Genomic DNA, 13,142 nt, shown 5'->3' with positions numbered 1-13,142 from the left:
CTGTGCCACAATTTCTACAACTGGTGTTGTGGCACACAATGCTGTCTTGGGACCATACAACACAGCAAGGCTCCTACATTTTTTAAACCTCCTCAATGAAATCCTCTTTCCGCAGGGTGATCAGGAGCAAATGGTGTGGAATTTTGTAGTTGTGTGGGACAATGTCCAATTCCACCATTCAGCACTAGTGCGAGAGTGGTTTGAGAATCACCCACATTTCAGGATGGTGTTCCTTCCACCATATTCTCCTTTCTTGAATCCAATTGACGAATTCTTCTCCTCTTGGCGATGGAAAGTACATGATTGACAACCAAGTAAGTCTTCTTCAAAGAGGTCTGTGGAGATATTGGCGCACAAGCATGTCAAGGATGGATACAGCATTCAGAGCGTTTTTTCCCACAATGCATGACTCGTGAAAATATTTGCTGCGATGATGAAATTCTCTGGCCATATGTAATTGAGAGGCATGATCAATAAATTGATTCAATGAATGCACTACATTTTTTTTAAATTTATTTTTTATTTACCTATGTACTTATTTGTATAATATGTTTTGTGGGGTGACAACTCATTGTTATACTCTTGAACTCCTCATTAAAGAATTTAATGAAAAACATGTATTTTCATTTATTTCTTTGTGTATCTTCAGCTGAATTTGTTATCAAATCAACAGAGAACACACTTTTAGTTTTGATGTTAATATTGAATTTTAATAATTGCATTACTAGAATAAAATGCTTGTTTCATTGTGCAGTGAATACTTAACTGTTTCGCCAACATAAGAGTGTGTTTAGTTTGCTGTGTTAACTGTTTTGAGAGCTGTTACCTGAGTTTGGAGAAATGTACCAAATTGATTGAGAAAAACTAATTGCATTAACGAGAAATCTTACAAGTGTTCCTAATAATCCTTTAGGTGAGTGTATTTAAACATTAATATGAAATAATAAAAAAATAAATAAATACAGATACGAATAACAAATATAACTATATAACATTAGGAAAGAAAAAGTGTGTGTCTTTTGATCTTGTGTAAAAATTAAAACATTAAAAAACTGACTTGGCTTTTCATCTATAAATCCTTAAAAATTAAGAACTTGGCTGCTGAATATTTTAAACAAAATGTCCTTGGGTTTAAGGATTAATAACCCCAGTGTGACACTGTTGGTCTAAGCATGATGGACATGAGGATTGTACCTAGAGTTTGACAACTGTAAGTTTGTTTCAGTAAATGAGAACAGTCAATTGAGAAAAATTGTATTATAAACATTTTTTATTTATTTATAAAAAGCATGCATACGTGATTCCAGCTTAGGTAATAATCTTCATTACTTTACAGTGACAGAGAGACAGCACACCACCATAAGTTATGAGCTTTGACAATGTGGGTGAAATGTATTACTCTGGTTTAATTGTACAGTACAGTATATCATTACAATATACACTATTAAAAGGAAAACAAAGTATGGCCATCTCAGTGTTAAAACAAGTCAAGATTAAACACTAAGTAGAATGTACTGCATATGCTTGTTCAATATAATTTACGTTGGCTTTTCATCAAAGTCCACAAACAAACACCAAACAATGAACGAGAGTCTATATTGCACCCCTCCCTATCGTCATCCTCTTAGTTCCGCACCAAATTGGAGTTACTGGAAGATAGATGTGTGTTGTGCCAAAGTTGTCCATTCAGATTGGAGCCAATGGGTGTGTTCAATGTACACTAAGTGTGCAATACTGTCACACCTGGTGTAAGCTGGATAACACGGATTTGAGTCAATGCAGACAGTTGAGGAGAAAGTAGGTGATTTCATGGCAGGGGGGCGGGATTCCTCTCCTTACTTGACCCACACAAAATAAACAGGCCACTGTCAAGAATAAAATACACATCCTGCAATGTCATAATATTCACTCAAAGCTTTCACTAACGGCCCAACATTAAAGGTGCTCTAAGTGATGTTGGGTGACATCACTTGTTGACATTCGAAGTATTGTCAAACAACAAAATGGAGGCTAGCTTGTCCCTCCCTCCTCCTCATCCCGTCCCCTCCTCCTCCCTTCCGTGCTTCTGCGCACTAACCCCCTAACCCCCACCCCCAACTCCTTCTTGTCGGTTATTCCAAAACCTTAATCTAAAATCTTAGTGATATAGTCCACTGTGTACAGGTGGCAATGTGTTTCTGGTAATTTGACTGCAAATTTGTTTGGTAAAGCACCATATATAGTGAGCAATGAAAATAATGAAAAGTCTGGCTGCGCCGCTTATCATTCAAGGATAGGGGAAAAAATGTCATGGCTTGTTTCTATTTCTTTAAACCAATCACAATCATCTTGGGTGGGGCTAAGTCCGAGATGCAGCGATTGTAGTGTCCTTGCAAAATAAATAGCAGAAATAGCTAAAGGGGAGGAGAATGCCCTCTGAAATAGGGGGGCAATGGCAGGTTTAACATCCGGTAAGTCAGACCATGTATACAATAACAGATTAACTGATGGTAGTAACAGGTAACAGCGGTGACCTAAGGACGATAACACTTGGAAATAATGAAATAGAGCGACTGGAGAATAGAGTTATGGTTGAAATCTGTGAAGACTTTAACTTTATCAAAGAAGTAGCTATTCCCAGGGATCAGTTTAGGGGAGCTGCAGCGATCAGGTGTTTCCAGGATGTGAGGCGAGGCCAGAGGTTTCACCGTGGCATTTCTTCCATGGATTCTTAGCACATTGCTGAACACTATGCTGTCCGGAGACACACTTTCCATAGTACCGATTTGCACTAAACAGGGACATAAACAAACACATAAGATTTACAAATCCACATATCTTCATAAACAGTATTTGCTCCCAAGTTCACACTCAAAAAAGATATCTTACTTTCATTGCAAAGATCTGTTTCATTCAGATTGTTTACTGACAGAAGTCTGGATTCTGAAAACAAACAGTATACACACACATCGTTGCTAAGATGTTAGAAACTGAAATACACATCAAGTTAAAATGACAATGATCAAATGCTTTTTGTGGAGCAATGTCCAAGCCTCGCACAACTGACCTTTAATCATGACGCTCTGATGCTGTCCTACTTTGTGTACTGGACTCAGCTTCCCTGCACAGCACGACCACAGAGAGGTGTTGTAGTAGAGGTGACCACAGCATCCGAATCCTGTCTTGGCAGAGTAAAGCACCTCCTTGTCCTCACTCGAGCAGCAAACATTCTGGTTATAAAGTAGATATAATGCACACATTGATGGTCCGTAAATATATGCTTGCTTTCCATCTTACTGATATCATTATATGTGTCCAAGATATACAATATATACAGTAAACGGATCCAGGACACAGTTATGGATCTCACCAGGGTCATTAGAAGGAGTGGTGTGACTGGTGCGGCAAATCAGATGGTTGAGTTTTGGTATAATAATAAAAATTATTAATTTTAGGCGTAAGCCTTGTTAAAAATGTATATATATATACACACACACACACACACACACACACACAGATGCTGGTCATATAATATATAGGCTTGATGCATTGATGATTTAAAACACATCAAACTTTAAATATTATTATTATTTTTATTTAAAACCTACCTGTGAGGTTTGCAGAATGGATCCACAGCACTGCGCGTCATGTCCAGGCCTGCATAACAGGGTCAGGTTGTGCAGTGTCCCGGCGCAGCACTTCATCTGAGGGTCTTTAATGTTGTAGGCTTTCCCCCCACAGCAGTGAGTGTTTTCTTTTTTGGCATGTCTGCGTGGAGAAACAGTGCTTGTACTTAATATCAAATCACGAGTGTGAGATAAAGAAGTAATTATTATTATTATTATTATTATTATTATTATTATTATTATTATGTTATAAAGACCATTTAATGTTCAAAAGAGGGTGAGTTGGAATATGCTTTCTGTGAGCATCAAGTACGATTGGAAGATACATTTTTCAACACAGTGTCTACACAGAGTGTAAAGTGAAAGCAGCATATCAGTAGTGCAGCTTCTATACTGTGCCATAGTACAGCTGCAATCACAGTAGTCTAGTAGTTAGACGAATAAATAAGAAGAAAAAAAAAATTATGTAGCTGTATTGATTGAAATGGAAGAGTATGTGTACCATCAGTCATGCATGAGACAGATGACTAAAAAAGCTTTTAAATGTAATTGAGGTTGGCCAACATGTCAGCAGACATTCTGACTAGACACATTTAGCAGACAGAGCAACAGCCTGCATGACTCCATGTCAGCAGACATTCTGACTAGACACATTTAGCAGACAGAGCAACAGCCTGCATGACTCCATGTCAGCAGACATTCTGGCTAGACACATTTAGCAGACGTTAGCATGAGTCTTTGGTAAATTAAGTTGCAGCACTGTGTTGACAATGTGTGGGAAAGGAACTTCGTTGACACTGTTCTTGATTATAAAAGGTTTATTACATCAAGGATTTCAGCATCATGACGGATCCTGCAGAACCCGGAGAGTACAAAGCCAATATGCACTCTGTCTTGCTGCAGCAAGGACATGGCTTATAAGGGGTACGTTTAGGTAACATGTTAGTAAATAGATGTGAGTTGGCAAGTAAAGGTCTGAGTCCCTTTGAGGTCAGAGTCTTTTTGGGGGCTCCAACACTACACATAAAATCATTGATCCCACTCAGCCCCCAATCTTTTTTTCACCAGCTAATTGTTATTAACTTTGTCTTTCTGCTGTTTAGTAGCGTACAATTAAAACGACTAGCTGCTCAGCTGGAGTTGGGTGATACTTCTCTCTGGATTCATCACTACCAACGAAAGCTTTAATATTACACTGTCATTTCATTTAGAGACTTATTGATTAATTCAGCTTTAACCAAAATGCCAAACTAAAAAAATACTGGTCCTCTTAAATATGAGATCCTTATTAAAATATTGTAATCCCCTGAAAGATGGAATAGCATAACTGTAAAACAGTCATAACATGCTCAAGCATATGAAAAACACACACAGACACAGGCCAGCCTGCAAGGACAGGCAGTTCATACGCTTAAAACCCAGACAGACAGAAATTACTTGGCTCAGTAGCTTGGCATGTTTTAAAGGTCACCAGGAAAAATTCAAAGGATGCACAGGGCCAGTGCAGCTGGAAAGCCCTTTTGCCTCGGTAGACAGAACAAAACCAGCCATAGAGATTTATTCCTTGCCACTCCTGTCTGGGATAGTATCCTCACAAGCTCCAAGACACAAACATTAACTTTTTCCCCACACTGCCTCATTTCTTAGCAATGGAAAACACACTATAAACAAACATCACACAAACCACAGTGCAACTTACCAAGCTGATTAAAAAAAAATGCTTTACCGACTCACTGAATTTCATGAACACGTCCATGGATAAATGTAAACACACGCATGCACACATAATCACCTGTGTCCATCGCAGCAGATCTCAGTGAGAGGACGAAAGACTTCTGTTCCGCAGCAGTGTTGTCCGGGGGAGGCATGAGACTGAGAATAACACACAATTCCTTTAGCTGGGTTATAAGAAATACTGATCTCTGAACATTCCTCTCCATTTTCTCTGTCCTTGTGCAAGGTCTTGTTATTAAAACAGAGAACTCTGCGTTGGGCCAAGCCATAAAGCCTCTTTAAAGAATCACAAAATTCACAGAAAAAAAAAAAGTAAAGTGTGCAGCAATACAGACACAAGCAGGCACAGTCTTACACACATTCAAATGCACACATAGGAACATAAATTTGCGTGATGTCTGACAAAAATACAGTCCCAAAACAAAACGAAAAGTTATATCATCCTTTTTATTATGCACGAAAACTAAACAACGCCGTTAGCAGTGCGTTTTATCCATTAGACACAAAACACACTCACTTGCTGAATATAAGGAGCTGGGTGAAGCTCAGGGAAAAGGGTGGTTTACGTTTCCACAGAAAAACACAGATAAAGGGTGTTGACCGTCACAGGAAGAATACTCTACCCAGCTGAGCAAATAAACAGTACTGTAAATGTCAGTGGTACATACTTGTTCAATCCAAGACGTCCACTCAGATACAAAGCCATCCCAGCAGACATGTGTACGTGGGTTATACACAGTTGAGGCATCATCACATTGGTCTAAACAGGCAGGTGGGTGGGGTGGGTGGGCAGGGTGGGGGACAGAAAAAGACCGTGGGTTTATTAGACAGAGGGTGTGGGGATAATTTATACCAAGAAAGTGTGACTCAGAAAATATAAGAAAAACAGGAAAATAGAATTGTTTGAAGGGAAAGCTTGTGCTATATCCTATTTCCCATGAAAAAGTTAAGGCGTTGGTCAGTTTGTACTGGCTGGACTTTCCCCATCTTTAGCCAAGTAGCATGTGCGCCTGAACCTGGCAAAATTTAAACACAGCTGTAACAGATCAGTGTGGTGGAATTGCCAGTAAACAGGGGAGGATCGTGTCTTTTTATTCTTTGCTGACGGGAGGATCATCCAACATTTTTCAGTCCAGAGAGGGGTGTCTATTTTTGTATTCATGAAATTCTAAAGTGGCTTGTTTGGTGCATATTTTTCCATGTACAGTCAGGTCCATAAATATTGGGACATCGACACAATTCTAATCTTTTTGGCTCTATACACCACCACAATGGAGTTGAAATGAAACGAACAAGATGTGCTTTAACTGCAGACTTTCAGCTTTAATTTGAGGGTATTTACATCAAAATCAGGTGAACGGTGTAGGAATTACAACAGTTTGTATATGTGCCTCCCACTTTCTAAGGGACCAAAAGTAATGGGACAATTGGCTGCTCAGCTGTTCCATGGCCAGGTGTGTGTTATTCCATCATTATCCCATTTACAAGGAGCAGATAAAAGGTCCAGAGTTCATTTCAAGTGTGCTATTTGCATTTGGAATCTGTTGCTGTCAACTCTCAATATGAGATCCAAAGAGCTGTCACTATCAGTGAAGCAAGCCATCATTAGGCTGAAAAATCTAAACAAACCCATCAGAGAGATAGCAAAAACATTAGGTGTGGCCAAATCAACTGTTTGGAACATTCTTAAAAAGAAAGAATGCACCGGTGAGCTCAGCAACACCAAAAGACCCGGAAGACCACGGAAAACAACTGTGGTGGATGACCACATGCACTCTTCCCTGGTGAAGAAAACACCCTTCACAACAGTTGGCCAGATCAAGAACACTCTCCAGGAGGTAGGTGTATGTGTGTCAAAGTCAACAATCAAGAGAAGACTTCACCAGAGTGAATACAGAGGGTTCACTACAAGATGTAAACCATTGGTGAGCCTCAAAAACAGGAAGGCCAGATTAGAGTTTGCCAAACAACATCTAAAAAAGCCTTCACATTTCTGGAACAACATCCTATGGACAGATGAGATAAATATCAACTTGTACCAGAGTGATGGGAAGAGAAGAGTATGGAGAAGGAAAGGAACTGGGCATGTATGGCTGCCAATGGAACTGGTTCTCTTGTATTTATTGATGATGTGACTGCTGACAAAAGCAGCAGGATGAATTCTGAAGTGTTTCGGGCAATATTATCTGCTCATATTCAGCCAAATGCTTCAGAACTCATTGGACGGCGCTTCACAGTGCAGATGGACAATGACCCGAAGCATACTGCGAAAGCAACCAAAGAGTTTTTTAAGGGAAAGAAGTGGAATGTTATGCAATGGCCAAGTCAATCACCTGACCTGAATCCGATTGAGCATGCATTTCACTTGCTGAAGACAAAACTGAAGGGAAAATGCCCCAAGAACAAGCAGGAACTGAAGACAGTTGCAGTAGAGGCCTGGCAGAGCATCACCAGGGATGAAACCCAGCGTCTGGTGATGTCTATGCGTTCCAGACTTCAGGCTGTAATTGAATGCAAAGGATTTGCAACCAAGTATTAAAAAGTGAAAGTTTGATTTGATTGTTAATCTGTCCCATTACTTTTGGTCCCTTAAAAAGTGGGAGGCACATATACAAACTGTTGTAATTCCTACACCGTTCACCTGATTTGGATGTAAATACCCTCAAATTAAAGCTGAAAGTCTGCAGTTAAAGCACATCTTGTTCGTTTCATTTCAACTCCATTGTGGTGGTGTATAGAGCCAAAAAGATTAGAATTGTGTCGATGTCCCAATATTTATGGACCTGACTGTAGCTCCATGCAGCTCTCTCAGTCTCTGCCCTCCTTTGCTACCAGATGGGTTTGACCCATGAGTTTGCTGTGGGGCAGGGCATAGACATATGGGGCAGGGGGAGCTGCCCCCCTGGTGGCTGAAATGGATAATTGTATTGTTTAAAAAATTAGTGGAATAATTCTGGCATGATCAGATATTTTATAAATATCTTAAATAACAAAACAACTAAATGGTGGTAGGTAATACATCAGATTTCATATACTGCTTTAGTAAAAAAAAATATTATCTGGCTGACGATGGGAGCAGCAGGACGTAAAAAACGAAAATGACTGTTGTACTATGTCTGGACATCTTACCGTGCCAAGGTTGCAATAAAGGTTTCCTAAATGCCACATTTGATGTCAGCTTACTAATTGATTGTGGGTTTTGTGTAGATTTTGACTTGTATACGTTTATTCCACTTTGTTTAAACGGCGAAGTGGAGAAAGCTTAGTGACGAGTCCATAGCAACCAGTTTGTGTGTTGAATATTACCCAGAGTGCCTTGCTGAATGGTCTCAATATTTTATTGTTTTATTTCATGTGAATACTAGTTTACTAGAGTAACTTAGTATTTGAAGTAATGCAGTAATGCAGGAATTGTGCATTTAGTTTCCATGCTTATTTTGTTTCCACAACAATGTTAGTGAGTAAATCTACTGAAATGGCCACCACACCATAACAGAGGAGTGGGATGTATAAAATGAGAATGCAGAGGTTTGGTCTTGTATATCATAGCTATAAAAAAAAAAAAAAAAAAACCAATGGAAATCTGTATATATTTGCCAAATGCAAACCAGTACAGAATGTATTGATAAATTGTTGGGGCAGGGTCATGCCTTTTTTTCCAAATCATTATGGAGGGTCATAGAAATCTTTTTGCTGGTGAGGGGAGGGTCATGTCTTTTTTGGCTAAAGGTGGGAAATGTATGGGGGTTTCCATCTACATGTTATAACCTTTTAGCTGCCATACAACCAGCTATCCATTGTTTCTTTTATGTTTCACAAATACGTTAAGTCCATCATCTTTGGTCATTCCTGTAGAATATGTAACAAACCTGGTTTACACGGACATCATGAACAATTTTTGTTTCCTCACAGTCACCTTGGCGGGGAAATAATTCCCAATACCCATTCTTGCTGCCAGTTAATAATAATTTCAAAACATGATAAATTGTGTATCCGGGTTATTTAGGGAAAGGGAAATTTGCTTATGCTCTCTAAAATACATTCATCGTACAAGATGATATGCCTAAAAATGTATTGAGTGATGACTGAATCTGATACCAAGAAATTTAATTAAAATCATCAGTTGCGTCATTGAGCAAGTGCAGGCATAGGTGATAATTGCCTTCTTGAAGTTTATCTCATCACAGTTTCCCCTGAGGTTGTTTTTGTGTGCCATTGAAATGAACTCATATCTGCATCAAAGCACTCCAGAATCTTATTGTTTTGTGAGCTTTAGGGGAAATGTGTGGGTGTAAGCAATCACATGAGGATGACGTCCACCATGATGACATAATGCCCTGTATAACTAACAGATTCAACAAAAACAGACACACCCACTCTTATACCTGGCAAGCGGCACTGTGACTTCCCCTGATTTTTCTCACAGCAGCGAAAGGAACTTGGATTGTAACATGCTGACCCACAGCGACGTGTGTTTGGCTCAGTGCTGTAGATGTGCAAAGATAAGCAAAAATAAACACAAAAGCACTCCACATCCCATGAACACTTTCATATAACACAAAGCGAGGTTGAATGCATTTATCGTAAGTTGCTAACCTAATCACTGGTTCCCAAATAAATTTGATTGGTTTGGGAACCACTGAGCTAATGAATGTAATGTAAAAAACATGGACACAAAATTACTAAAAGTGCGCATAACTCTGATTTAACCCATTTAAAGTCAAATTTGCACCACTGCAATTACTGGGTTAAAGGCTCCCTGTAGAGGTTTTGACCTCTAAACTTACATGTCAATATGTGTTTGTGATTATGAATAACATAAGTATCCTTTGCAGTTTTAAATGTCATATGTATCGTTTGGACAACTAACAATACATCTGTGACAATTTAAGGGTAAAACTTAAACTAGGTGTGTCTAACACTGGGTCAAAACAGATCGGTACTGGGTAAAGTTAACTAATGGCGCTTACCAACTGCTAGTAGCAGCTCTACTCGGCTCGCCTCCATCGCGGTGCCTCTTCCTCCTTTTTCCATTGCAGATTTAGTACCGCCTCAAGGCCGTTTTACAGTGACTGTAGCTGAGCTCGCCTGCGCCAATGTGACGTTAAAATGGCGTAGATCTCGCTGGCATGCCAGGAATTTGAGTGAGAGGGCGCGCACCACTCTATTTTTTTCAGCGGCGCGCGACAAAGCGGAAACAGGAAGCATGAACGAGCTCGAGAGCAACCGGATGCCAGGACTCTCAGAGTGACTGCAAGTCTCTCTTGTAAACTTACTGGGTTAAGATGAGTTCTTTTATGGCGAATGAAAGGCTTGATCCGACAAAGTAGGTCATCGAATCAAATCAAAGCATTGATGTCAATGCTTCTGCCAGTTCTGGCGTTGTTTACCTTTTTCTTCTTCTTCTAGTCCGTAGAAATAGCAAAGTCGTTAGCCTTTTCTCATTAGCGCCACCTCTGTTCAGGAGAAGACTGCAACTAGTGTCGCGACCACCACGCGCGAGTATAAACAGTTACGGCGCTCCCGTGACGTCACACTGGCGCTCGACAGGTCGGCTGCGGCGAGTATACCCCACGTTTCATGCGTGAGGCAAGCGTGGCTGGTCGTCATAGCGCCGCCACAGGAAATTGCCGTGACCTAACGCGACACACACATAGAACGTCAAAGGTGTGTTGTTGTTGCCACAGCCAGAAGAAAAATTTTGTTTCAAAAGAAGCTGGAGGCAGCAAAAAAATCCACCACTTGCTAAACTATTTAAAAACGCCGGGTTTGTTCACTACACCCCCGTCTGTCGCTAGCAATGATGACGCAGTGATTAGTGACGATTCTCTACGACCAATCAGTAGTCTGCAGGTTTTTACGTCACCTTTTGGTATAGCCTCAGCTCGCTTGGAACCTCGACGGAGGTGAGACTAAGCAAAGTACCTGTTGGCAGGTACCAGGGACTTTTTTTCATAATTGAAAGCCAAAAAAGGCGAGTAGAGTCGAGGCGAGTCGAGCAGGTACCACGTAATAGAAAAACGCCACAAGTATTGTGACACAAACTGTAAATGATGATTTGATGATTGTTAGTGTGTGGTAAAAATAAAGTTTTGGTGGTCTCAGCAGGATACTTAAAACCTTTGGTCGACTTACCAGTCGGGTTGAGGTGCGGGTTTCTAAGAAAAAACAAAAAATAAAACACAAAAATGTAAATATCTCAAAGGGCAACCCACTACTTCCTTGCTCTGTCCCTGTTCCTCCCTACCAATGTCAGGCAATCCAATGCAATTACATCACTGTGGCTTTAAACATTATGATCCATCTGAATCAACACAGCTTTATTACAAAGCTACTGTAGTGGATTGCACTATTTTGTCAGGTGTTTCTGTTGTTTATAATACAGGTATATTGCAGATAGTAGATATATGTTATTGTTACAGTACATGCAATTTTGGGCAGCTTTGACACAGCTGACTAGTTGTCTCTTATATCAAGGAGATAGCAGATAGTTTCTTACCTGTTCCTGCACACCTGTGGAGATAAGGCACAAAATGTTTTTTGAGTGTGTGCGTGCATGAAAAACAACACAGTTTTTTACAGCAGAAATGTCAACAAATTGGGGCATCTTGTTCTCTCATCTAGAGTGAACTCAAGAGCCACTGTCAATGACTCATCATGCATGTTCAAACACTTTCATGGCTGATAGAGACAAACCTGTGGTTCAACCGCAGGAGATTTTCCCCTGAGGAAGGTTCCTAGCAGGTGGGGCTCTAAATTTTGTTCTAGGAAATTTTGTGCAGCAACCTTTGGAAAGAGTTTGCAGGGATGACAGTCGCTGTTTGGTCAAACACACACAGCACAGCTGCTTCAACTCGCCAACCTTTGCATTCATAAAACCAGGAATTACTCGCATATTGATTTATGACAATTTTAAGATGAGGGGAGAACATTTCTCTCCCTAATTTTGTGGAGACAGACGATCTCACAGTTCTACTCTACTCTAGAATGATTTGTGACCATTTTAGGACGAATTTTTTTTGTTGTTTAATCAAATTAAAAGTAAAGATAGGCTTTGCTGTAGGCTTCCTAACTCATTTTACAAAAAGTTACCATTTTATTATTTCATGAGGGCAGATTGCACTGAGCATGTGAGCTTCAAAATGTTAAATAATCAACATTAACCTGAGAGTACAAACAGATTTCAAAGATTTGCAAAAAACTGTGTTAAACAGGTAAGGGATGTTCTATTATGGCATACCTATTCTAAGCGCTATTTTTGAATTAAGTAGAAAAAACAGCACCAGCACAAAAAACTAACCTTTTTCACCATGACAGCAGTGCAAGTTTATTGACATGTCTCTGCTCGGATTTTTCTTTTTCTATTTATTTATCATATGTTGCAAAACAAAACTTAGCACAAAACACAGAAGCAGAAAACAACAAAACAAAGCACAATGCAGAACTTAGCACAAGACAAGACACAACCCAGAAGCAGAAAGATATACAACAAAGCAAAGCAACAGAGTACAGGGTAAAACGATTAGAACAGCAGGGCTCCAGACTGCGACCAAATGGTCGCATTTTGCCACCAAAATTTGAGAGTGTGCAACTGAATTTTACATCCAGTCGCACATGTAAATTTGCCCCCTTTTTTTACACGTTAAACGTCGAAACTTTGGTACCTGAGAGCGCGTAAGCTCAAGCTTATCTGTCCTCTCTGAAAATTGACAGAGAGCGGAGCTCGGACACAAACACACACACTCGCACACACATGCACAGCTGCGGGCGGTGCAAACTACGTCGGCTCTGCAGTTTTGTTGA

General features: G+C 40.0%; 1 protein-coding gene across 1 annotated transcript; it reads right to left on the bottom strand.

Moving 5' to 3' along the window:
* Positions 1-2,067: 2,067 nt before the first annotated feature.
* Positions 2,068-11,849, bottom strand: LOC144512737 (uncharacterized). The gene is made up of 9 exons (XM_078243638.1): positions 11,839-11,849; positions 11,475-11,497; positions 9,725-9,825; positions 6,008-6,099; positions 5,398-5,477; positions 3,588-3,747; positions 3,047-3,209; positions 2,869-2,922; positions 2,068-2,770 (listed from the first exon to the last, which is right to left on the bottom strand). The coding sequence occupies exons 6-9, from the start codon at positions 3,681-3,683 to the stop codon at positions 2,514-2,516; spliced, it is 570 nt and encodes a 189-aa protein (XP_078099764.1). The 5' UTR covers positions 3,684-3,747; positions 5,398-5,477; positions 6,008-6,099; positions 9,725-9,825; positions 11,475-11,497; positions 11,839-11,849; the 3' UTR covers positions 2,068-2,513.
* Positions 11,850-13,142: the final 1,293 nt, after the last annotated feature.

The sequence above is a fragment of the Sander vitreus genome, chromosome 3 (assembly GCF_031162955.1).
Source record: "Sander vitreus isolate 19-12246 chromosome 3, sanVit1, whole genome shotgun sequence".
Taxonomy (NCBI): domain Eukaryota; kingdom Metazoa; phylum Chordata; class Actinopteri; order Perciformes; family Percidae; genus Sander; species Sander vitreus.
The sequence above is the reverse complement of the archived record's forward strand: the minus strand, read 5'-3'. Positions and strand labels throughout refer to the sequence as shown.

Coding starts and splice junctions, on each gene's coding strand:
- LOC144512737 (XM_078243638.1), bottom strand. CDS start 3,683: ATGAAGTGCTGCGCCGGGACACTGCACAACCTGACCCTGTTATGCAGG. Junction 3,210..3,587: donor CCATTCTGCAAACCTCACAG/GTAGGTTTTAAA, acceptor CTTTATAACCAG/AATGTTTGCTGCTCGAGTGA. Junction 2,771..2,868: donor AACAGATCTTTGCAATGAAA/GTAAGATATCTT, acceptor GTCCCTGTTTAG/TGCAAATCGGTACTATGGAA.